The 27,283-nt window shown below is 37.5% G+C and overlaps 1 protein-coding gene across 1 annotated transcript in view; it reads right to left on the bottom strand.

Moving 5' to 3' along the window:
* IBTK (inhibitor of Bruton tyrosine kinase) overlaps nucleotides 1-27,283 on the bottom strand; it is a 71,165-nt gene that overhangs the window by 13,129 nt on the left and 30,753 nt on the right. The window contains exons 13-25 of the mRNA XM_058661145.1: nucleotides 26,115-26,201; nucleotides 24,970-25,052; nucleotides 24,851-24,888; nucleotides 24,366-24,462; nucleotides 19,920-20,021; nucleotides 17,624-17,741; nucleotides 15,238-15,298; nucleotides 14,320-14,441; nucleotides 11,034-11,146; nucleotides 5,630-5,778; nucleotides 3,710-3,873; nucleotides 1,762-1,854; nucleotides 1,124-1,267 (exon numbers count right to left, since the gene is read on the bottom strand). Coding sequence (XP_058517128.1) covers nucleotides 1,124-1,267; nucleotides 1,762-1,854; nucleotides 3,710-3,873; nucleotides 5,630-5,778; nucleotides 11,034-11,146; nucleotides 14,320-14,441; nucleotides 15,238-15,298; nucleotides 17,624-17,741; nucleotides 19,920-20,021; nucleotides 24,366-24,462; nucleotides 24,851-24,888; nucleotides 24,970-25,052; nucleotides 26,115-26,201 — 1,371 coding nt within the window. The remainder of the gene's footprint in view (nucleotides 1-1,123; nucleotides 1,268-1,761; nucleotides 1,855-3,709; nucleotides 3,874-5,629; nucleotides 5,779-11,033; nucleotides 11,147-14,319; nucleotides 14,442-15,237; nucleotides 15,299-17,623; nucleotides 17,742-19,919; nucleotides 20,022-24,365; nucleotides 24,463-24,850; nucleotides 24,889-24,969; nucleotides 25,053-26,114; nucleotides 26,202-27,283) is intronic.

Here is a 27,283-nt window from a genome sequence, read left to right as displayed (position 1 = left end):
CTGCTCCCGTTATGTACCTGACACCATGATTTACAATAAGAAATGGAAAAAGGTTAGTACTCAAGTCCATTTCCAAACTTTATCCCTTTAATGTCTTCCATTAAGCTACATCCCAGACACAAATCCCATGCCTCTCAAAACTATAATCCAATCATTGTAGATTTTTCTTTTATGTCTTTTGTTTATTCTTACTATTAAGTTTACCCACACTTACTTCATAAATACATACTTTTCCTTTGCTTTAAATAAATCCTACTTTTCTGTACACATTTTTATCTCCTTGAATTCCTTCTGTGATGGAGACAAGAGGACTGAACAAAGGCCAATGAAGGATCCTGTTGCCCAAAACAGATCTGGGAATTGAACTTGGGCACTGTGATATGGGTATACTAACTAGTATCTTAACCACTAGGTCAAATACCCAACATGCCTAAGGTGTAGTTCTTATAAGAAAATGAGAAATTAAAATAATTTTAAATAATTTCAGCAAGATAAACTAATTAGGATATCAAGAAAATTATGTATGTAGGAAAATACATACACATTATGATTTTCAAATGTGGATGTCAAAACATGCAAAAGTAAAACAAAAAGCAAAGAAAGGGCATGGCACGATGGCCTACTGGCTAAAGTCCTTGCCTTGAAAGCCCCGGGATCCCATATGGGAGCCAGTTCTAATCCCGGCAGCTCCACTTCCCATCCAGCTCCCTGCTTGTGGCCTGGGAAAGCAGTCGAGGACGGCCCAATGCATTGGGACCCTGCACCCGCGTGGGAGACCTGGAGGAGGTTCCTGGTTCCCGGCTTTGGATCAGCAGAGTACCGGCCGTTGCAGTCATTTGGGGAATGAATCATCAGATGGAAGATCTTCTTCTCTGTCTCTCCTCTTCTCTGTATATCTGACTTTGTAATAAAAATAAAATAAATCTTTAAAAAAAAAAGCAAAGAAAAAATAAAGTGTTTGCTTTCTGAATTCCAATTTTTAACATAAAAGCAAAGAAGCAAGTCTTATATTTGAAGACTTTGGAAATACAGCAGAGACAGAGAATGAGGTTCGAAAAGTCTAGAAATATTTTACAAGCTGATGCACAGATCTATGCATATATCAATAAAAATAAAAACATACCACACATTTGCTGGTTTAGAGGATTTTGAAGGAGGAGTTAAAACTGTTTCCACACTGTTCAATCCTGAACTGTTTTCTTTGGTAGTCAATGCAATCATTTTTCGTTGCTTCTGAGAAAGCTTAATTCCATGAGAAATCACTTTGCTAGAAATTAAATTAGATCAATTAGAACTGATTTCTGATTGAGGTTAAAAGTAATGTTTTCCATTTATTTGGAGTGACTTTGCTACTATTGAATCAAAATGGTCTTCAGTTTCAACTGCGACAATATCAGTGTAAAATCTTAATACTCAAGTAAAATCAGATATAAATTCCCCTATATATCCCACTTTTCAGGAGAAATTTGTGCAACGCTTGTGCAAAGCTTAATTTCTTAAGCTTTTCTTAAGAACTAATGACAATGATCATTTTAGAGGTACATTTTGGTATATAATACCATATACCACAAGAACAAGTCTATCACCTTGATTCATTAGCATATACTTAAGAAATAAAACTAAATTACCTAGAAGAGGATTTACAGCTAAGTATAGAATAAAACACAGAAAACTAATAGCAAAGATGCAGCAAGTCTAAACGTTTCTTTGGGGCAAAAAACTATAATACAACACAGTCCTTTTAATGAGTTTTTAACCAACCCCAGGTTTAACTTCGGTGTAGCTCCACATTTTTGTCTACTTTCTTCTATTTCCATGATTGTTCTGAGATCCACAACAGGAGGGCTTACTGGGCTAAAACACATAAGAAGGTACTTTATAAGGCATTCATTTAGCTCTAAACCACAATCTCCAAACTACAATGAAACTGTACATTTTAAGCAAGACTTAAAAATGAAACCATAGATTTTATTTTGTCACTGAAAACCAATCTCAAAGGGGATATTGTGAATGAGAGCTAGTTTTCCATACACATATGTAAAATAATAAAATGCACCCAGAGTCAAACATTATGTAACTGAAAGTTCAGGCAACAGAAAGATTCTTCAACTATGTAAACCAGGCAGAAGAACTCGAAGTTATATGTAAAAGAGTATTCTGGGGGATAAGTGACGCTTGAGAATTATATTCTATTTTCAGCAAAGAAAGTTCTTGCTACTGCTGAACAGAAACAAACACTTAAAACAAAAAATCTGGGGGATGTTCAATAATACTGGAGATCTTTGGAAGGAGTTGAGCGATAAACAAACAAAATAAAAAACAGTTTTTAGAAATAGGCAATTTACGATCTGATGAAATTTATGGTTAAAAATAAGTTATATTATTAGATCTTTTTTTTTTAAAGATTTACTTTTTTTTTATTACAAAGTCAGATATACTGAGAGGAGGAGAGATAGAGAGGAAGTGGAGCTGCCGGGATTAGAACCAGCGGCCATATGGGATCAAGGTGAGGACCTTAGCCACTAGGCCACGCTGCCGAGCCCTATTATTAGATCTTAAAAAGAAATTATTCTTTCTTTTTTAAAAATATTTATTTATTTGTTTATTGGAAAGTCTGTTATATAGAGACGAGGAGACACAGAGAAGATCTCCCATGCACTGATTCATTTCCTCCCCAAGTGACCACAACAGCCAGAAGCCAAGAGCTTCCTCCAGGTCTCCCACGTGGGTGCACGGTCCCAAGGCTTTGGGCCATCGTCCACTGCTTTCCCAGGCCACAATCAGGGAGCTAAATGGGAAGTGGGGTGGTCGAGATACGAACTGATGCCGATATGGGATCCTTGCAAATGCAAGCAAGGACTTTAGCCACTAGGCTACAGTGCTGGGTCTATTATTCTTTCATATTGAAAAGAAATAACTTACTATTCTTCCTTGACAACACTTTAGAAAGAATGCAGAATTACCTGTGTATATGTTAACATGGTGAATACTTATTACACAGTGCTAAAGACTTTGCCACTTTTCAAAAATAAAAGCCAACCTATATTGTTGACATTGACTAAGTTATTATTAACACACATTTTAAATATATTCCAGGGGAAGCTATTTGACTCAACAGCTATAATGCCATTTGGAGGATGAGCATCATAGTGTAGCAAGCAAAGTCAGCAACTGTGATGCCAGCCTCCCATGTAGACACTGTTTCTTTTTGCTCCAGCTCCCTGCTGATGGCTTGGGAAAAGCTTGCCCAACTACTTGGGCCCCTGCCACATATGTGGGAGACCTGAATGAAGCTCCTGGCTCCTAGCTTCAGCTTTAGCCCAGTGCTGACCATCGAACCCATATGGGGAGCAAAGTAGTGCATGGAAGATCTATTATACTGTTATATCTGGCTAATTAGGAATACACACACACACACACACACTATAATCTACTCACATCCCCATATATAATACATATATATGACCTATTTATATAAAAATAACAGCATTTACTAATATTCATCGATGATAATTAAAAAGGAATTAAATTTTGTCTGTAGGGGAGAATAGCCTAGTATAACTGGGATACAAATTAACTGTGTGTGTGCGTGTGTGTATGTCAGAAATCTATGAGTATATTAATACATTTCTAATGTGTATAACTGTTTCATTTAATTAAAAATAAATACTTCCCAGAGTAACACACCAAAACAAAATGAAAATCATACCTGAAAGAGCCTGTAACCCAACCAGACGAGTTCGCACTATCAATCCTGTCACTGGGAATAGGCTGTGGAGCAGATATTTTAAGTCCTGCTGATTTCCCCCCAGGTTTTAAATCTTCCCTAGAATTAGCAAGAGGTGTGCCATTGACACATGGCTTAACTTTCCCCTGGAGGAGGAAAAAAAAAAATGGAAGAAAAGCAATAGTTGGCACCTAGTTCATTAGCTCGCAAAATCTTCTGACTTAAATTATCTAGCATTCTCAATTGATGTTCTTCTGTGGCTTAATGCTTTAATTCTCAATCACATTTCACAACGTTGACTATTTCACATTACCGTTTCATTGTTGACTAAAACTTGATCATTGTGAGCTTTCAGAATAATTTGTAGGAAACAAGTTATACATCAGATTTCTATTTATACAATCAAAAATGTTAACTAATAAATTTTGTACAAATAAAATATAAAACAATATTTTTAAAAAATTTCATTTTTCTATTTATTTTATTGGAAAGGCAGATGTACAGAGAGGAGGAGAGAAAGATCTTCCATCCGATAATTCACTCTCCAAGTGACCACAACAGCTGGAGCTGACTGATCCGAAACCAGGAGCCAGGAGCTCTTCTGGGTCTCCCATGCGGGTGCAGGGTTCCCAGGCTTTGGGGCCGTCCTTGAGTGCTTTCCCAGGCCACAGCAGACAGCTGGATGGGAAGTGGAGCTGCGGGGATTAGAACCGGTGCTCATATGGGATCCCGGCGCATGCAAGGTGAGGACTTTAACCACTATACTATCGCGCCAGACCCTAAACCAATAGTTTAAAACTTTTGTCCATGACTTTGTTATGAAAGAAATCAAAGTTTGGGAGAAAAGACATCTACCTCACTGTGAATACCATTTAAAGACTCTCAATAAAATGAAATAATACTGACACTTGAAAAGGAACTTCACTGTTATTCTAATTGGACAAATTATTAAAATGGCCAGTGCTATGACTGGTTAATTTATTAATGCAAGATATTCACAATAAACCTTCAATCCTTCTTTAAATCTAAATTGTCTTTGAATTAACCTTAGATGAATAAGAATGATGTTTTTTTTTTTTTAAGATTTATTTTATTTTTATTACAAAGTCAGATATACTGAGAGGAGGAGAGATAGAGAGGAAGCGGAGCTGCCGGGATTAGAACCAGCGGCCATAATGGGATCAAGGCGAGGACCTTAGCCACTAGGCCACGCTGCCGAGCCCTAAGAATGATCTTAAAACCTCTACAAAGCATTAAAAAGAGAGACTTAGAAAATTCTAAAAGTAAATTTCCATATTTCCATTGTTTCTAACAGCTCCAATACATTCTGTACATGTACAAGGGTTAGAGAAAAATATTATTTCTTTACTGAATTACCTGGATATTTTCTGTCCTTACGAATTAATAACAATAAAATAAAATGAAAACGAGTATCTACAAATGCCCTCCTCAAATCTGATTACATTGGGGATTCTGTAGATTAATGTGAATTGTGTTAAACTAGAACTCAATCATTCCAGCTTGTTTTACATGAGCTAAATGATACCATAAAGGAAAATAATTATTTTCAGAATAAATTTTCTTTACTACATTTTATCTAGTTAACTAATTCTTACCTAATTAACATTTCAGAAACCATATTTCAGTAATTTATCTATAAATATATTTCAATATGTCTAATGGCATTGCTAATAAGAGGTAAAAACTGCTATTAAAATCCCCAAATCAGAAACATTATGTAAATTTCAGAAAACACTACAAATTTTACATAATTAGTTATATTTTCTCCAAAAACAAACTAGAAAGTGTTTTAAAGTTACACCAAAATTAATGAACAACCAAAGATAAACTATCAGCTTCACCAAAGACTGAAGGTAAGGACAGTGCTTGTAGGAAACAAACCTCAATTTTATCTGAAAGAAATCCTGTTGTAAAATCAGGGGACTGTAAATCTCTAGGACTACCCACTCCTGCATAGCTTCCTTCAGAGTCTGACGTCAACAGATCTGGAAGGGAGTCCACAGAACTGGTTTTACCAGCCTTTAATAAACCTAAAACATGGAATTAATAAACAAAATTAAATACATATTAAACATATGCATTATATTTAGCTAAACAGAGAGCTAAAACATCCATTTCTCTAGGTTTACTAACATTTAAACTATACTCACTACATCAAAAAAATTTTTTTTATTACATTTCATTTTATGACACAGTTTCATAGGCTCTGGGATTCCCCCAACCCCTCCCCATACCCTCCCCTGATGGTGGATTCCTCCACCTTGTTGCAGTGTTACAGTTCAAATTAAGTCAGGATTCTTTCATTGCAAATAAACACCTAGCATAGCGTCCAGCATCTTATTGTCCAGATAATTTCAACAGTTTCTTAGGGAGACCATCTCTGGTCTGAAACAGAGCTGGCAGAATATTATCCCAACCAATTAAAAGCCATGACATAACATCAACAACAGTTTACAATATTATGGAGTTAATTGACATGGTATTGAATGACCAATATGTTAGAAAATGCAAGCTCTTAACCACGTCCTGTGACTACCTCATTGACATTTCTATTTTAGTTTATACACAACCGGCTGCTATACAGTACTATTCAGCTGTCTTATGTCTATTTTCATTTTAGCATTCAGCAGTTTATAGTGTTGAAGCATAATTTTTACTGAACTTGGCAGATTTTAGGATAGTCCAAACTGGCTTATAACTCTAACAAGGCATATGTCAACAGTTGAAGTACAGAACAGTTTTAGAAGGGGTGTGCAGAAAAATCTTCAACACTTTAGTGAGGAGTAACTTATTTTCGTGTCCTACCTAGTAAGGTATATGTGAGTCCAAGCTGACCGTTTCCTGTCTGGTTCTAAGCTTTCCTTGTTGTTTTCTATCTATTCTAATTTCAGTTGTTGTTGTTGTTGTTTTGGGGGGGGTGGGGGATCTGGAGCTACACTGATGGTCATTGCAGAAGAGGGTGGGGATCCAAAGTTGGAACTAAGTAAGGACCAGAAAAAGCTCCTCTCCAGAGTCCCGAAGGAAGTTTACTGTTCTTCTGTTTCTGCGAACTGCTCAGGGCTCCTGGCTGTTATTCCGATGACCTTGGATCCTGTGAGGAAGGATTTGGGCTTCTTCCATCCCATGTGGGAGATCCAAACGGGAGTGGATGACCTCAGAGTTCTTGGCCTCCGAAGGCACTCCAATTCTCCGTGGCCTCCTTGGCAGTGGGGATGTAGTCCTTGGTGCCCGTACTGATAGTCCTTGGTTGAGGATCCGGGAGTCTTCAGGTTTGGTATACAAGCCTCCTCCTGTCCACCTGCTCCGCTGTGGGTTTCCCCCGCTCTACTACACCAAAATATTAATATAAACTAGCTTAAGAAATAGTTTAAATGAAAAACTAAAAAGGAGACTGTAAAACAATAGTCTTACTTATAATATTCACATGCTAATTATGCAATGAACCTGAGGAAGACAGCTCTTCAACATCTGCTTTTTCTCCCGTAAAAGATAATGACAAAGAAATTTATATACTTCAGATTCTTCTCCTTCATCTTTCTCATTTCAAAGAGTACTTGGCTCTGCCAGGCATGGAAGGAAGCACCATGGCCAATCTTACCCTAAAGGCTACTCCAGTAGCAGAGGTTCCTACAGAAGCCGATTATAGTTCATTTGAAGTTTCATTTTTTTAAAAAAACCTCTGCCAAATGAGAGCTATTTTTGATTAGTTTAGCACCTGTAACAACAGGGTTGTTATGAATGTATATATCATTATAGCTCTTACGCAAGCTGAATGAATGCTTCCACATCACACTTGGCATGCAGGTTCATTAGCACAGCAGCCATTTCACACATAACAAAAGTCAAAAGTAGAAAGTAAACTTCCATCTAGTTTCATTTGTTCATCATTTCAAATGTTAGAATCTAAACCAACGAAAATATGTATAGTATGTTTAAAAATAAATAGATATCTCCTTCACATACCAATAATGTTATTACTTTTGCATATAAAATCCCAAAAAACTATATGCTTCTTTAGCCATTTTCATGGCTAATATGAAGTTTGAAGACAACATTAAAATGTTTTCCCCCAGAACTACCACTTGAGTGTTTTAAAAACAGACACGTTTTCACTATGAAATTACATATAATGTTGGAACATCCAAAAAAACGTCAATTAAAACAAATCTAAAGAATAAACAGGGCCCGGCGGCGTGGCCTAGTAGCTAAAGTCTTTGCCTGGAACGCCCCGGGATCCCATATGGGCGCCAGTTCTAATCCCAGCTGCTCCACTTCCCATCCAGCTCCCTGCTTGTGGCCTGGGAAAGCAGTCGAGGACGGCCCAATGCATTGGGACCCTGCACCCGCGTGGGAGACCTGGAAGAGGTTCCAGGTTCCTGGCTTTGGATCGGCGCAGCGCTGGCCGTTGCGGCTCACTTGGGGAATAAATCATTGGACAGAAGATCTTCCTCTCTGTCTCTCCTCTCTGTATATCTGACTTTGTAATAAAAATAAAATAAAGCTTTAAAAAAATAAATAAACAGACAAAATGGTCAAATACTACTTTTCATCAAAAATGGCTTCCAGATTGTCATTTAACTTTAGAGAGCAACACAAATGTTAGGCTTTCACATGCTTGCTTTTGATGAAATATGAAATATCCAGTTTTTCCTTAATTTTTCTTAATTAGGTCAGTTAAATTTAACCTTTATCTTTTAAAAACACAGGTATCCTTAAAAATTCCTTTTGATAAGCAGACCAAGATTAATATAGAGTATGAAAATGTAATATATAAGCAAAATTGACATTTTGAGATTTGATTATTGTTTTGAGCCTTTGTCTACACTCCTGAAGAGCCAGTAGCTTTCTCTTTCTACTTGTTGAATTCTTCACCTAATGTAGTGTGTGAAGTCTGTGACTGAAAAGTGAACTGAAAGTACACCACTGTAAAAAAAAAAAAAAAAAAGAAACAAGGAAGGAGAGGGTAAGAGGGGAATGTGTGGACAGGAGGGAGGGCATGCTGGGAGGGAAGTATCACAATGTTCCTAAATCTGTATTGTGAAATACATGAAATTTGTTCATCTTCATAAATAAAATAATTTATTGCTCCTCGGCCTTTTGGCTAAGATCAAGTGTAATAAAATAATTTAGAAATATATATATATATATGTATTTTTATATATACACATAAAAAAGAGACAGAGTCCTCTCACCCACTGGTTTACTCCCTAAATGCACATAATGGTGGGGGTGAGGCAGGGGTCGAGCCTGGAGCTGGGAATACAATCCAAGTCTCCCACAGGGAGACAAGGACCATGTTATTTCAGCCACTACCACTGCTTCCCTGGGTCTGTGTTAGCAGAGGACTAGAGTCAGTATCGGAACCCATGTACTCTGATGCAGGAGACAAGGGCCTTAAATGGCTGGCTAAAACCCTATCCAAATTTAATCTTTGTATCATTATATGTTTTGGCCAAAAAAACGAATGGTATGCTAGAAAAAATACAAATCTGGAGTCAAGAAAGCAATTCTAGGGCATTGATGTTATTGTTGTGTGATTATCTCAAATCACTTTGGTTTTTCTCATCTTTCTTCCTGTTGTAAAGGCATAAACTATTTCATCACTACTGTTTTTCTCCAGATCTGAAATCTTAACATTCTAACACACATGATAACAACAATGTAATTTAAAACAAATCAAATAAACATCTTTTTCTTTACCAAGTTTCCTGATTCTTAGCTTCAGTGTTTCATAACTCAATGCATGTATATTGCTTATATCTTTTGCATCATATTCGCTACCTAAAAACTATTCTTGATATTCATTGTTTGAGCGTCATTGTACACGTCAAATATTTCATCTGTAATTTTTAATAATTCCTTCTTAGTTCTACTAAGAATAATATACATTTCTATTTTTCAAACTTTTCTGTATCGGGCTGATCAGCTATGAAAGTACTGTTGATTTAAAACTATATGAAGTAGATCTTGATACTACAGATGAATATCCATCATTTCTGAAAGCCATGGTTTGATTTCTACAGTTTCACTGAACTTAAAAAAAAAATCACTCCAGTTTAGCGACTAAAGGGATATTAATAAGAAAAAGTGTTGTGCGTCTTAAAGGAATGTAAGGAATTTTTTAGGTTAAAACAAAAACGGCTGTAAATATTTTTGAGTAATTAGGTACATACAAATATGGACTATGAAAGTAGATAATACTAATGAATGAGTGTGTATGTCATAGGTATGATAAACGTTTTGATTGTATAGGGAACACTCTAATCCTTAGGAGATTCAAATGGAAGTGTTTAAGGAAAGTATATAATACAGACATCTCATGCCATGTGAATTAGCTGGAAAAAAACAAACCTATGTGTGCACATATTTGTGCAGAATGTTTCGGGGCCAAGAGGAGATAATAAGAAACTTCTAGGAAGCTAACAATAAAAAGCAAGTATTAGAGGTTAATAATTAAGGTAGATAGAGATATAGGTGTTCTGAATATTTTCCTTTCATCTTTTCTGTAAAAGATTTTCAAAGTAAAAGCTTGCGAAAAGAATTTTAATTATTTAATCATTACATTCAGACTGACAAAATGCCTAGATACAACATGAGTTGTATTCTACTATTAGAAAAAACCCTTTCACACAGACACATAGTGCTTGGTCAGAAGCACTGATACATTTGAAAATTTGAACTGAATCCACATAGTAACAGGATCATTGTCATGATTTGTCAAATTTTAATCTCCTACCCTCAACGCCAGTTACATACAGTTTCAGAATTTCACCAACGGTCACACATAGCCTTTCAAATAAAATTCATATTCCTTAGTCTAAACCCTGACTCCATTCAACCTATTCCTAATCTGCATACACCTATGTAGCTGAACCACGCCAAACTATATACACACAGAACATAGAGTTCATTCTCTTGTCTCTAGGCTTCAGAACACATTGCCCCATTTGCATAGTACACCCATCTGTCTCCTATTCTTTGTTAATTTATCTTCATTCTTGAAAAATGAAATCCAGATATCCCTTTCCTATAAGAAGTATTCCCTATCCTTGGCCTCAAGAACTCTTTTGAACTCCGAAAGCAAAGAAATCTTTATTTCAATTACAGTGTTTATCTTAATACACCATTGTGACTTTCTGAAGCTTCTATGTGGACTATAATCCATTTTAACAGTGCCTAGCACATGGCATACAAAAGTATTTAACACATGTTAAATTAAGTAGATGATGAATAGAGATATCAATGAATAGAACTGCAAATAGATACTAAAATACATTCTACTAACCTGTAACAGGTGGACTCTGAATAATGTCTGAAAGGTTATATCCTCCAGAACTATCTGAACGCTTACGTGGCTTCTTTTTAGCTTTTGTTTTTGCCTTCTTGAAGGTAGTTTCCCTAAGAAAAAAAGTGAAGTAACTTTTTCAAGAAATGAATTAACTTAGAAATAAAATAGAAGAACTGGAATCTTTTCAAAGCAGTACCTCACCTATAAGTGCTGCATCCCATCAAACCCTCTGGAGGACAATTCACTAGTCTTCGAAGGGATGGAGAAAGGTCAATCTATTGGTTGAATGGAGTGTGGAATAGATGAAGAGCTAATGTCTCGTCAATCCAAGCAGTGACCCTAGCCTCAATTAATCTGGTACCCTGTTTGCGTGAACATTTATAGGAGCAGACTGGGCAGGGCTAAGCTGCAGCACCTGCCAATGAGAGTTGGGACTGCGGGTGGGTCAGGACAGGCAATGCTACAGCATCCAAAGCCAAAAGTAAAGACAAGGGATGGGCTACATCCAGCGAGGTCAGAGCAACCACTGTTATACACAAGATCTGTGGCTAGAAAAGGCCTGGTTGGGGAACAAAGAGAACACCCTGGCTGGGTCGTGGTTGCCACTGGTGAGCACCAAGCCAGAATGGGGGTGGCAATCTTCACTGGACATGACTGTAGTGTCTTTAGGCATGAGTGTCGACTGGATCTGGGGTGTGCCAGACTGGGCCAGACTCCAGTACCCATTGGTGCTGTGAGTCAGGGTAGGTGTAGAATACACCGGTCTACATCTCAACTCCCGCTGAAACACATGAGAGCTGTGTATCGACATGGACTAGGTGTGGCTGGGTTGTAACACCGAACTCTAAGAACCAGAAAGGGTGTAGGCCAATTGGGCGGTACCATTGTTTCTGCCAGGACAGGAGGTGGACTAAGTCAATCTGGACCACAGACCCACAGGCATGTGTGAGCTCTGCCACTGGGAGGAGATCTGATAGAGGATCTTGGGGAACTCCTGTCAGGATGCAGTACCAGCAGATGAGTGTAAAAAACATGACAAAGAGCAGCCCAGATCAGGTCAGGTTACAGTATCTACCCATGTATGTGTGGGTCAGGTCTGGGAACAGACAAAGCTGGGCCAGTTAATAACACCAACTGGCAGATCTGAGAACCTGGATGAGGTGCAGGACAGACCAAGTCGGGCTGCAGCAACAGCCAGTTCACATTAGTGCCAGGACTAAGTGGGGGGAGGCAGTTTAGGCTGCAACACCCACCAGCATGAGCTAGAATCAGGCACATACATAGCCGGGCCAGGTTACCACACCAGCCAGCAAATGCTGAGGTGAGGTGGGCTATACCAGACCAGGTTGCAGCACTCACCAGCACATGTGAGACCTGGGATAGGGTACAAGCCTGGTAGGTGGGCAGTGTGGGCTCCTCTACTGGACCACTGCCCCCACAGTGAGCATTAGAATTGGGACTGGGTGCAGACCAGGCTGGGTAGGGCTACAACAGTGGGGAGAGCCAGTTGGGCTAACCAAACGTATCCACTGGTACATTCATGAGCCAGAGTACATACAGGCTGACTGGGCTTTGCCACAGCATCAGCTGGCAAGTGCTGGGACTGGGGGGCAGATCCTGCCAAGCTAGACTTCAAAACCACCTGGAGAGTGCAAGATCCAGGACTGGGAGTGGGCCCAGTAGGACAACTGTGGGCACTTCTGTGATGGGCTGCAACTCCCACTAGTGAGCATGAGAACCAGGGGTGGAGAAGAGGCTGGCTAGACAGGTAGTGGATCCTACTGGCAGGAGTGTGGGCTGGATATCATGGTCAGTTGTTTGAACTAGGCTCTAACACCCACTGATACGTATGAGAACTGAATGGGATGTGGGACAAACTGGATCAGTTTGCTGCACATACTGGCAAGCACAGGAATCAGGGCTGGGGGAGTGCCTGGTGGAGGTTATTGGGGGTCACTCCACCAGGCTGTAGTGTCCACTGGTATACGTGAGAGCCAAGTGTGTGGTGGGCTGGGCTGGACAACAGTACGAATTGGTTGTGCAAAAATGGGGCTGGGGACAGAACTGGCCCAGTAACTGCAACTAGCAGTGTGTTCATAGGCTGATATAGGTAAAGACAAGGGATGGGCTCCATACTGGCAAGCACACACAAGAATCAGGTCTGGGATCACCTCAGATGAGGTTCTTTGGGGATTTCCGCCCCTATCCCTCCCCTCAATGGAACTGTTGGACTCAGAACTTCAACCATGGGAAGACTGCAGGATCAGTGGACTGAACATGGAGTGCATGTGTCAGAACTGAGTCTACTCAGTGGGAAAGATGGAGCAATGGACAGCATGTCCAGATGCACATGGAGGATATGACGGCTCACTGGGGTCTGCAGAGGACATCTGGTACCACAGCAGAGAAAGGAAGGCAGAACAAATTGGACAACTACCCCAGTCAAGTGATTACAGCAAAAATCTGGGCAAATGCAGACTCCAAGGTGGACTTTGTCAATCAGTGAACCTTGGAAGGATTTCCTCCTCTTCATTGAACTTGCAAAACTGACAACATTTCGGAACCACCGAATCCACTTAAGCAGAACCCTTGGAGCATGCTCCACATCGAGGACTCAGAGATGATAGCGGGTGGCTGTTCTCCATCCCTGGGTACTGCAGCAGTTGGGAGGTTGGTATGGCTTCTCCACTTACTTCCTCTCCCCCCAAATACAGGAGGAAGGAAAAAAACATTTGATAATAATGGTCTAATCCACTTTCCCATGTTCCTCAACCCTTCCACTCTGACCAACTATGTAAACATCATCAAAAAATTTAATCTGGTACCACTAATTCTCAAGCATTTCCAAAAATGTTTTACCTTTGCTGTTCTAAATCAATATGGGGCAAATCGCTTTCCCAACTTCCAGATATCATCTCCTGAATACTGTTAGTTTCTTTCTTGTTCTCTCTGCTCTAGAATAAAATACACTTCCAAATTTCTTTGTAATTCTCTCTACAAATTTGGGGAAGGTAGCTCAGATAAACATACTTATTTAATACAACATGTCTAAATTAAATGCTACATTCCTTCTGTATTTACAATTTAATTTTGTTAGATCTGAAAATATTAGTAGCACATTTAACAGGTATTTTACAGAAGCTAATGAACTTATACACAAATGCCAAAATATCCGTATTTCTTCTTCCACTGTCAAAACAAAGGTGTTATACATTTAAGATGAAGGGGGAGGGGAAAGAGAAGGAAACAGGGAGAGCAGGAAAAGAAAGGAAACGGAGCTTACAAATAATTTTGTTCCAAATTTATTTCTTCTTTCAAAAAGACATCTCCGTCTTCTGTTTCCAAATAGCTAATATCAGGCCCATATTGATAGGGTGTGATGATCCTCCTATCCATTGCTGGAATCTATAGAATTGAAGATGTGTTTGTAAATATTCTTCAATTAGACAAAATATACCATTTGTTTTCATATATGGTATTTTCAATAAAAAAAAGTCTGGAATGCATACAGATTTACACAATTGTCAAGGAAAAAAACTAAACTTGTTTCATTAAATCTTTGTTCAAATGAAATTGGCAGAGGAAAAAAGGTGCCACTTTATTACATTTTGCTACCATCCTGATATCTAGCAGATAATGAAAGACTTTCTCACAAAATGTCAGTAAAGAAACTAGATATTAATTTTATCACTAAATAACTTCAATATGACTTACATTTATTTAAGAGATCTAAATGAAACTATGTCCTTTCTTTAAAAAGATTCTAATACATTAGAATTCATTAGAAAATTACTCTATTAAGAAGTCTTATCTTAATTTAGCACGATGGCTTAGAGGCGATTACATCCTCTCTTTGAATGCACCGGGATCCCATGTGGGTGCCAGTTCATGTCCTGGCTACTCCATTTCCCATCCAGCTCCCTGCTTGTGGCCTGGGAAAGCAGTAGAGGTCAGCCCAAAGCTTTGGAACCCTGCACCCACGTGGGAGACCCAGAAGATGCTCAGCTCAACTCAAGCCATTCTGGCCACTGGGGAGTGAGCCAGCAGATGGATGATCTTCCTTCCTGACTCTCCTTCTCTCTGTAAATCTGCCTCTATAATAAAAATAAATAAATCTTAAAAACAGATCTTATCTAATACACTACCTCAGACATAGACAGTAATATTGTTGCAACTGAAAAAAAAAAACAAAAAAACTCACCATTTTTCGATAGAACGCAGAAAGATCCTTTAAGACAGCCTCACTTAAAACATCAAGAGACCTATAATATAAGAAACAATATTCCCTCTTAAGAATCATTGACTTAATACTACTGAAGATTGTCAAACATGGAGATACTGCATACGTCCAAGCAAACAGCAAAATTATTTTAGTATATAGTAGTTGCTACAAACTCTTTTGGGAAACAGTAACAGGTATTTGTTAGATGCTTCAAGTAAAGAGCAAAACATATCAAAAAAATACCCTAAATAAAACTCAGGCAACTCATGAATAAAGTACAAAGAAACTTTTTCATCATAATGAAATAATAGGTGCGGGCCCAGCACAGTAGCCTAATGGCTGAAGTCCTTGCCTTGAGCACACTGAGATCCCATGTGAGCGCCAGTTCTAATCTTGGCAACCCTACTTCCCATCCAACTCCCTGCTTGTGGCCTGGGAAACCAATCAAGGACGGCTCAAAGCCTTAGGACCCTGCACCCGTGTGGGAGACCCGGAAGAGACTCTGGGCTCCTGGCTTCACATAGGCGCAGCTCTGGCTGTTGAGGCCACACGGGGAGGAGATTTTCCTCTCTGTATATCTGACGTTCCAATAAAAATTTAAAAAACAAATCTTTAAAAAAATAGATATGAATTTCCCAACCTTAATTCTCTACAAACTATAATCTTCAACTATAGAAGGAGTACTATAGTCAAAGAACAATGACCCAAGTTTTAAGATACCTGAGTCTACCTACAATTATCACTGTCATAAATTACCTATGACACTAAACATGTTACTGTGAGCCTTAGCTGATAAGTGTGTAAAATGAGACTTGGACTACATCAGTTGAACTCAAGATACACTTTGATTATCTCTCAAGTTCCAAAAGCTACTTAAACGTATCAGTGAAAATTTAAAACAAAGTTAAATTCTAAAGTGTGTGTGTGTGTATGCTTGTGTATATTAAATTATTTCTAAACTAATACCAAAGAGGTTACATATTCATATGTGCCGCACATCAGTTTTCAACACTTTAGGCAATTAGACATTAACTTGATTTTTTTTCTTTTTTTACAAAGTCAGATATACTGAGAGGAGGAGAGACAGAGAGGAAGTGGAGCTGCCGGGATTAGAACCAGCGGCCATACGGGATCAAGGCGAGGACCTTAGCCACCAGGCCACGCCGCCAAGCCCCAATTAGACATTACCTTGTAACACAAAGTCAGTTTTGGTGCAGCTCTGTTTCCTACATTTCTAGAAATTTTATTCCTTTACCAAAACTGATTTCAAATGGTTAAGTTTGTACAAATCTTTAGCTCAAGTTATATATATATATCTATTCTTGTAAAATCATACAAGTAGAGACACCACAACAAAAGTAGCTATCATTAAATGAATACATTAAAAAACAAACTGGTCATATAATAATAGTGAAAAAATAGTAGTGTGAAAAAGCATTTTCCAAGCTTTTATTTTAGAATTGGTGTGTCTTAATTTTTGATTGATTCTTGTCTGACAAGTTGAATGAGTTTAATTTGGCAAGCCAGAGTAATAAAACTATCATGTACAGAACCATTAAATTTAATTTATCATATTCCTGTATTAAAATATTAAAGGCATTTTAAAATGACAGTCTAATATTTTGTAGTACCAATTTGTACTTAAAAGCATTTTTCATAAATAAATGCCTTAAACTGTGAAATAATTTTATCTAAATTGAACCCTGACAAATACAAAGAATTTGTTGGTCATTTATCTCAAAAAATCATTTTATTTTATAATGCTTTGAAATTAGTTTATTCAAGATCATCCTACATTTGAAAGTGAATTGTTGAAAATTTATCGCATGGATCAAGATTTTCTTGATTTTTTGCCAAATAAGTTTCTCATCTATAAAATAAGGATAATAGTAAAATCTATTTCACAAGATCTTCATAAAAATTAACTGTATTAACCTATAAACCATTTTAGAACACTAACACACAGTAAGTCCCTAATCCTTGTTACTAACATTGAAACAAAATACATATTCTAGATAATCAAGACTTAAACCACCAACTGACACCAAGAACTCTAATCTCAAATTCCTATGCTCACCAAGACTGTCATTTTTCTCACCACCAATTTTATATCAAATAAAAGCATAACTCTGACTTTGTTAAAAAATAAATGTATACGTTTTTCATTAATATCTCAATGCAACTTTGAAAAGTGTCTAAATTAAGTTTATGACTACTATCATATTTATATATGTATTTATGTATTATATAAGTATTTATCAAGTTCTTTCCATCAAAGACTTACAATTCACTTTTACATTACTAACATACACGTTGTTACATATAACACAAGTTTTTGTGAAAATCATATATGCAGGCTGCCCACCTTGCTTCAAGTAAAGCTGCCATATTCAGTCCCATAAACTGTAAACAAGACAGTTTCAACTGTTCAGCATTATACATTGCTGAAAATTCCAGTAGCATAGCAGCATTTTTAAGGGTAACTATAAAGGGAGAAAAAAAAAAGATTTGCAAATTAGATGAAAGATATAGTACCAGCATAAGTGAAAATATTTGTTTCTGAAGTTATAAGATTGGAGCATTTGAAACAAGGAAAGCTAAATACTTCTTACAGAAAAAATTACACTGGAATCAATATAGAATTCATTTTCTAACCCAAAACACCAAAGTAAATTCAAAAAATTGAGTAAAGAAATGTAAGCTCATACATACAGAAATTTTAAGCAACAAACTATAGATATTTTAGTGCCATCACACATTCAAAAACTAACCATCTTCTACCAAGCAATTTGTGAATATTAAAAACTTTAATTCATGAATAATTAACCTTCTCACTTACATATAACACAGAGCAAAACTAAAAATGTTCTTAAAACTAAGAAACTGGCAAAACACATTAATGCTGAATAACCTATCAGAATTTATTTGGATACATACAAATATATATTCTTGGAAAATAAATATATGTAAATCATAACATGTTACTCACGAAAATACAGAATATGACACACTACAAGTGTCTGGATTTAGTTGCTTTGTTAAATAGTGTTCTAGAATATTTTACCTACAAAGTGTCTAACTTCAGCTTTCTGATCTTTTCATTTTTCTTCTTTCTTACTTTGAATCCCACCCAACAGAGGAACATAGCTCTTCTTTTTTCTTCTCTCTCCTACATTTCTGTCAGAAGCTGCAACTATAGTCAGTAATGGTTTGTCTCACTTCTAACTAACCTAAAATTTCAAAGGATGAATACAATGTCTCATACCTCATAAAAATAAAATTAGATTGGGACTGATGCTGTGGCACAGTGAATCATGGTGCTGTCTGCAGTGCTGGCCTCCCGCATGGGTGCCAGTTCAAGTTACAGAGGCTCTGGGAAAATGGCTCTGCAGAAAATGGCCCAATTGTGTGGGCTCCTGTACCCATGTGGGAGACCAAAAAAAACATAAAACTTTAATATATGCAAATTTCAAAAAACGGAATGGAACTTCCTTCACACTTCCTGAGGCAACCAATGAAGTAGAACAATTATAAAAGTCAGAAAATAAAAAAATGCACGTCATGCTACGAAAATTTAACTTTTACTTGAGAATAAATAATTTAAAATATCTAAATGAAAGTAAACATAATTACTTTCTATTAAAGGCAGAGGGAGAAAAAGAGCAATAAACAACTTTTGACACTACACAGAATGAATGAAAAAGAGTCACAATGAGAATAAAAGTAGGGAAAATTTGACCCACACAATTAAGATGAATCAATTTTTACTGTTGTAAGAATTTGAGTATAAAGAATAAATAACAAAAAACAATTCTGGATTTCAAAGTTAAATGTTCAAGAAAATAGTTATGCAATTAAGTGAAATAACAGAAAAGACTTGTAGAAAAAAAATTTGATTTGTTGAGATATTAATGAAAGGATTACACAAACCCTCCAGCAAACAACAGGAAAGGGGTAGTTAACAACAGGTACATCCAATGCAATGGAAATGGTGCAAACAAAAAAGTCTCAAACTCTCACTTTTGAAAGTATCATAAATTTGCTACCAACCTTATTATTCAAGATCTCACGGTATTTCAACACAAATTAACATCATTTGTCAAATCTAAGATATATAAGTATTTTCACATATTTCTGAAATAACGATTTTGTTACAAAAGATGGCATGTCAAAACTAATATGTTTTGCCACTTACTGTGATATGAAAAAAACAGCATTATAGCTGATAATGGCAGCATAAAATCTGTAAAATAGCCCAGCGGGGTAGGCTAGCAGCCAAAGTCCTTGCCTTGCACGCACTAGGATCCCATATTGGCGCTGCTTCTGTCCCAGTGACCCTGCTTCCCATCTAGCTTCCATCCTTGGCCTGGGAAAGCAGTCAAAGATGGCCCAAAGCCTTGGGACCTTGCACCTGTGTGGGAGACCTGGAAGAAGCTCCAGGCTCCTGGCTTCAGATCAGCTTAGCTCCAACCACTGCAACCATTTGGGGAGTAAATCAGCAGACAGAAGATTTTCCTCTGTCTCTCTCCCCTCCTCTTCTCTGTATATCTGACTTTCCAATATAAAAAAATAAATAAATCTTTAAAAAAAAAAAACTGTAAAACACTAATCCTGAAACAACTTAGAAAAAACCCTACAAACTCTAAGTCAAAAATACTCACGCTTTTCAGTTAATGCCACTTCACAAATTTCTTTCAATCGTATTATTAGAAGCTGATCAGCCACCACAAGAACACGACAAATAAAATCCACATTTTGAGATTCTACCAAAAAAAGAAAAATCAAATGATTACTTTATTACATCGCAGCCAGTAAGAAAAGCTTGAATTAATACAGACAGTAGAGAATTAAATTACAATGATTTTCTAAATGTTGGATTAGTAACTATCCCAAAAATAAGTATATCAAAATATTTCTACCTCTTAGATAAAAGGCTAGAACATAACACACCATCAAATGACCAAAGTAAGCAACATAAAGTGATAGTTTCTAGAATGTCTGACTTGTTACAGTTTACTCTGTTATTAGAGCAACATTTCTCAAACAGAAGGAGTAGTCAAATATCAACATCTTTACACACACAAATACACATATGCACTATGTAGTTTGGTAGGCACACAGACACACACACACTGAAGTAGAAAACAGTTTCTTTTTAAATGCTGGACAAGTGAAATCACAGGAAATGATAAACTAAAACCTTTTCAAATTCCTTTCCTCCATAAAAGCATTAAGAAAACAATCAAAAATTGTCAAGATCATTTTTGTCAGAATTATGGAAATTAGTCAAAGACTTATAACAACCTGGGGCATGTTTACTCAAGAAAGTTGGTAATATTAATGAAAACAATAAATTGCAGATTATCTTATTCAGAACTTTCTCTTCCTTCCTACACAGCAGTATAAGATTCAGCATCTCTAAACCCAACATTCAACACCTAAAACGTTCCAAAGCGCAAAATTTGCTAGGTTCACATCAAGAAGAAAATTCTACACTGATCTAATGTGATCAAAGTGCTATCATACTAAATATATTCTACCAAATTACCTTCAGAATATCTGTAAATAAATTTCTCATTTATAATTGAGTCCAGCTCCCGTATACTCATTATGAAATAAATATCACAAAATTATAAAAATTCACAATATGAAATAATTTCTCTTTCAAGTGTTTCAAGTAACAAAAACCTAACCTGTATGAAAATTGACAAGTCATAACTACAGTGAAAGCAAGCAGCCAATCAGCCATGGAGAAGGAGGAACAGTTGAGCAGGAACAACAAAGAACTACCATCACTATCCTGTCTGGTTGTTCCTTGGAAATCCCACTAGAAAGGCCCACTTCTTTTGACCTAATTCAAAGTTAGGCTGATGAGAACTGAAAACAAGAGGCAGCAGCTGAGTAATATTGAGGTTACCTAAGATGACAGCAGTTTTAACAAATATCCAAATGACAGCTAAAACTAACACTGAAGAAACAATTAAAAAATAAAAGCTGTGGAATGTGATATTGTGAGGCACTAAATTATTGTAGCCCCCTCAAAAATGATATGATGAAGCCCTAATCACACTGTGGCTGTGTTTGCAGTGAGTACCTCTAAGGACACAATTAAGGTTAAATGAGGTCCCAGAGGAAGGGTCATAACCTAATAGGGGCACAGTCCTCCCAAGAGACACAAGAGTGCCAGCATAAGAGCAAAACAAACAAACAAAAAAAAAAAAACTGTCAAAATATGCTCTCGAAAATTTGGCCCTCAGAAATATAATCTTCTGTTACTTAACTCATTTAACATATGCTATTTCATTCACAACATCTGGAGTGGACTACAAAGGTGGTACATATTTTGACATTGTTTTTAGTTTCTTAAAACTTTGTTAGGCAGAAAGAGAGAAACAGAGGGAGAGATCTTCCACCCATTGGTTCACTCTTCAAATGGTCACAATGTCTGGGGCTGGACTAGACCACACTGAAAAGCTTGGACTCCATCATGATCTCCTACACAAGTGGCAAGAAGTCCAACTAGTTTGGCGCCCGGCGGCGTGGCCTAGCAGCTAAAGTCCTCGCCTTGAACGTGCCAGGATCCCATATGGGCGCCGGTTCTAATCCCGGCAGCTCCATTTCCCATCCAGCTCCCTGCTTGTGGCCTGGGAAAGCAGTTGAGGACGGCCCAAAGCTTTGGGACCCTGCACCCGCATGGGAGACCCAGCTTCGGATTGGCGCAGCACCAGCCATTGTGGCTCACTTGGGGAGTAAATCATTGGACGGAAGATCTTCCTCTCTGTCTCTCCTCCTCTCTGTATATCTGACTTTGTAATAAAAAAATAAAAATAAAAAATAAAAAGTCCAACTAGTTAATGGGGTCATCTTCTGCATTTTTCTAGGCACATTAACCAGCTGGATCAAAACAGCAGCCAGCACTCCGATATGAGTGTGGCAGCTGGCACTTCAATATGGGATGCTGAGGCTGCAAGCAGCTGTTTATCCTATGTACAAAACATCAGTTCCCACTCAGGAATCTGAAAACTTTTAAGTTGTTCCTGTGACTCTAGCCACACAAATATGGAGAGATATTGCACATATTCAGACAGAATATAGAAGGCTCCAACTCTTATTTCTGGCTTATGATGAGGTTCTGCAGAGCTAGAAATAAAAGCTAAAAGCAGACTAGTAACCTGTCTACCTGAGCATTAATAGTGTAACCACAAAACAGAAAAGAGAACCTATAGCCGAAGACTGGGAGATATGAATGGTTCTAAGCCTTAAGAAAAATTCTGTGTAACTATTAGCTGATCCTAAACTAACCAAGCAGAAAGTTCAGAAATCAAACGTAACAAAGAACACAGAATTTACAGAATTAGTTCAGAAAAGCCATTAAACAAACAGTAACAAAAAAAATCCTAAGGAGATGGGAGAATTTGACTTCTTAGTTTTACATTATTGAAATATCCATTTATCAACAAAAATATTACAAAGATGCAGAGATGTAATGAAAAAGGGAAATACGGCTCACATGCAGGAAAAAAGGTAGCCAACAGAACTGTCCCTGAGGAAATCAAGACAAGGGACATATTAGACAATGTTTAAATCAGTTATTTTAAATATATACAAAGAGCCAAAGAAAAGCGCACATTAAAGTCTCATTATGTCTAGAACATCAGTGAAAAGATAGAAAGTAATGGCCAGATGAGATTATGCAATGAAAGGATTAGGAAAAAATAAAGATGAAAGTAATAAAGGATAAGAGACTTGTGGAACATCATCGACCATATCAAGATACATATGGGGGCTTCAGAAAGAGAAAAAAAGGTGTAGGAAGAACATCTGCAGGAACAGTGGATGGAAATTCCTAACATATGATGAAAAACAGGAACCTACCCATCTGAAAACCACAATAACCTCCACAATTTTTCACAATATGGAGTTTGTTTTTAAATTCCCAACACACAGCTGCAGCTAAAAACTAATGGCTAAATGAATACTACAGTACATTGTTAATACACAAATAACTAAAGATACCTACTTACTGAAACATGGTAGTTTGCTTGACAAAATAAACAAATGTACTCTTCAGGAATTTTGGCGCAGGCCAATATAATGGTACACCTCACTAATCCTCTGCTTTATGGTACCAGCATCCCATATGGGCACCAGGTCAAGTCCCAGGTATACCATTTGTGACCAGCTCCCTGCCTATGACCTGAGAAAGCAGTGGAGGACCGCCCAAAGCCTTGGACCCCTGCATCCACACAGGAGATCCTGGCTCTCGGCTTTGGAACAGTTCAGCGTGGGCCAGTGTGACCACTTGGGGAATATACCAGCAGATATAAGACCTTCTGTCCCTTTCTTCTCTAAAATCCGCCTTTCAAAAATAAATAGATAGGGGCCCGGCGGCGTGGCCTAGCGGCTAGAGTCCTCGCCTTGAAAGCCCCGGGATCCCATATGGGCGCCGGTTCTAATCCCGGCAGCTCCACTTCCCATCCAGCTCCCTGCTTGTGGCCTGGGAAAGCAGTTGAGGACAGCCCAATGCATTGGGACCCTGCACCCGCGTGGGAGACCCGGAAGAGGTTCCAGGTTCCCGGCTTTGGTTCAGCGCGCACCGGCCCATTGAGGCTCACTTGGGGAGTGAATCATCGGACGGAAGATCTTCCTCTCTGTCTCTCCTCCTCTGTGTATATCTGGCTGTAATAAAATGAATAAATCTTTAAAAAAAAAAAATAGATAAATCCTAACCAAAAAAGAAAGAAATTCTGGTTTAGTTCTTAGTCTATGTCTTTCACATTTGACAGGTTAGCACAGGATGGAGAGGAGTACATATAGTTACGAAAGAATTCTTGCTTGATTATTGATTAATCTAAACTGCAGAAGTCATGGAAAATGGAACTGCCAATTAACTATTAAATATAATTTTTAAAGGGTTCATTTTCATGAGTCATGAAAATTTCTTTTTCTGTTTTTTCCCTGTCATGAATCGTTTCTACTGCTTATTCTAACTCAAGACTTTCAACAGATTATTCTGAGTAGAACCTAAAGAACCTAAAGATACTGTAACATGTTGATGAAATTACTCTGTTAAATGCAATACAGGTAAAGTATCTTGTTATTTATACCTTTAACCATTACTGCTTCATCAGTATAGAGGTAGTCCAAAATAACTTTCAGAATTTCAGAATGTATTGGCATTTCCAGAGCTGCACAACTGGAAGCCTAAATAAAAAGAAAGGAAATAATTAAATAAACTATTACCATATTCTAGTTTATTCAAATGAAAAACAAAGAAATCATATTAAAAACAGAATTTACAATGTCTTTAAAAACCAAGATAAATGAGATATATTCACTTTTAAAACATCTTTTCGTATTGAAAACAAAGAAAAGCTCTGAAAACAAGAAACACATTGGTGTTCCTACATCTATAAATAATGGGAAAATTTTGTAGCTTTTTAGCAACAATTTTAGCTTCTAAATGTCATAATCTTCCAGCAGACTTTAGCACAAAGTTTAATACAATCAAAAACTAAACTAAAAATCAAATTCTAACTCCACAAAAACAAACAATAGTAATCAATTTCTGCAGTTTCTATTAAAATCTTACCTCAATCCATGAGCTACTCAGCATGCTATGAAAATATTCTGAAAGAAAATTAACTGCAGTAAGAATACTGAAACAATAAGAAAGTAAATAAATCAGTAGCAAACAAAATGGGTACCTACCAAGTCTAGCACAAAGAACACATTTATGACAAGGAAATTCCTTTCCATCCACTGATTTCATTGTTACATCACAGAGAAATGAACTGCAAGAAAAATACTTAATTGAAGCATGTACCATTTCTTTATAAATTCAGAAAATGAGTACATTTGTTACAGTATCTGCCTTAACAAGATTTTATTGATTTCTAGATTTTCTTAAAATTGTGGGTGATAGGGAAGCTTGTGGCAGAACCAGGGAAGGGGGCTGTCAGCCTGACCTATTCAGCAGGGCCAGAAACAACTGGGGACTGGATGGGGACTGACAGGGCGGCAGCTGGTCAGGGCCTGTGCCACTAGGCCATGCGGAAATGCAGACATGGTTTGGCTGGACCACCCTTTCCGTTGTTGGAACATCTGTAATTATGGTTTCTTTAGTTATAAAGCCCCCTGGTGTGAAAAAAATAAAGAAAGAAATAAAAATTTAAAAAACATCGTCAGTTGCATTCAATCCTCTTCCACCTCAGAGGAGATAGGTAATGAGTCTTAAAACCAAAACTGCATGGGAAAAGTGAACTGAATAACGAAAAATACTCAAAACAGCCTATCTTCTCATTTGCTTTTTTATCTCAGTCAACATGTTACTAAAGCAAAAGGAAGTATTATATCTGAAGCTCTAGTTCACTTATTCAAACAACTATTTCTGTGTCAAGCCACCTCCACAATTTCCATTCCCCTTCGGTTATCACTTATAAAATCCAAATGCCTATACACAAAACTATTACTAACAAGCATAAGTAGGATGATATGTTTACTATTGAAAAGATTTATACTCAAGGGAATAGCATCATCATCATGAAAATGTATAATTTGGTTTTCAGGCAAATATTTTCTACTCAGAATAAGACATAAAATACAAACAAGTAAAAAAAAATTTCTCTCTTCCACAGAAAGTAACTAGAAAGTATCAACATCACTCAAAATCTTATTGGGCAGTTAACATTTTATCCATTATTTCAACAGTTTAACTCCCCAAAATGAAGTCCAAAAAAGGTAAGAGGACAACTATCTATACATTTACTTCATATGTGTATGAGACAAGCTCTATTTCCACACTTCCAAGATCAAAACCTAGACACAAAAAATTTAACCCTCATTTTCCAACTTACCATTTTTTCTGACTTAACTTCAGTTTGTTACCAGTTTTCTTGGCAATGACATTAATTTTCTCATTTTCAAATCGAACTCCATCCAACCTATCAAGAAGAGGTAAAAATTAAAAATTCATGGGTAAATTAAAATCAACAAAATAAACAAGTATTCAAGAATAACTATATGTCTAAGAATCATGTTGTTTTCTAAAAATATCTGTAAAATCTTCCTCCAAGAAAAATATATTTTTTCTTCAATTTTTAAAAAAGATTTGTTTCTGGGCCCGGCGGCGTGGCCTAGCGGCTAAAAGTTCTCGCCTTGAAAGCCCCGGGATCCCATATGGGCGCCAGTTCTAATTCTGGCTGCTCCACTTCCCATCCAGCTCCCTGCTTGTAGCCTGGGAAAGCAGTCGAGGACAGCTCAAGGCTTTGGGACACTACACCCGTGTGGGAGACCCGGAAGAGGTTCCTGGTTCCCGGCTTTGGATCAGCGTGCACCAGCCCGTTGCGGCTCACTTGGGGAGTGAACCATCGGACGGAAGATCTTCCTCTCTGTCTCTCCTCCTCTCTGTATATCCGGCTTTCCAATAATAATAAAATATTTTTTAAAAAAAGATTTATTTCTTTTTAATTAAAAGGCAGAATTACAGAGAGAAAAGGGGAGAGAAAAAGGAGAGATCTTCCATCTGTTGATTCACTCCCCAAATGCCTGCAACAGCCAGAACTGGGCCATTTAAAGCAAGGAGCCAAAAGCTTTTTCTGGATCTCCCACATGAGTTCAGGCCCCCAAGCACTCAGTCACTTCTGCTGTTTTCCCAGACATACTAGCAGGCAGCTGACTCAGAAGCAGAGTAGCCAGAACTTAAACAGGCACCCATATTGGATGATGGCACCACAGGCAAAAGCTTAACCTACTGTGCCTCAGTACCAGCTCCATCTGCAATTTTACTTAGTATTTAAAACAGACATTCTTGACCATCCTCCCCCCCAAAGAAAGTAAAACCTAATCAAAGTTATGGCATGAAGTTACATTACATATTAAATAGAAAACACATTATAAACTACTCCCTCTTCCCACTGCTACAGCTAAGGTTATGCTGCCACAAACAACATAAATGCCTTTAAACTGAGAAAAAAACTCTAGGAATCAGCACTGTAGCACAGCAAGTAAGCTACTACTTCCACTA

Source organism: Ochotona princeps, chromosome 1 (assembly GCF_030435755.1).
Source record: "Ochotona princeps isolate mOchPri1 chromosome 1, mOchPri1.hap1, whole genome shotgun sequence".
In the NCBI taxonomy this organism is placed as follows: domain Eukaryota; kingdom Metazoa; phylum Chordata; class Mammalia; order Lagomorpha; family Ochotonidae; genus Ochotona; species Ochotona princeps.
Note: the sequence above shows the minus strand (reverse complement) of the source record. Positions and strands in the feature narration are given on the sequence as shown.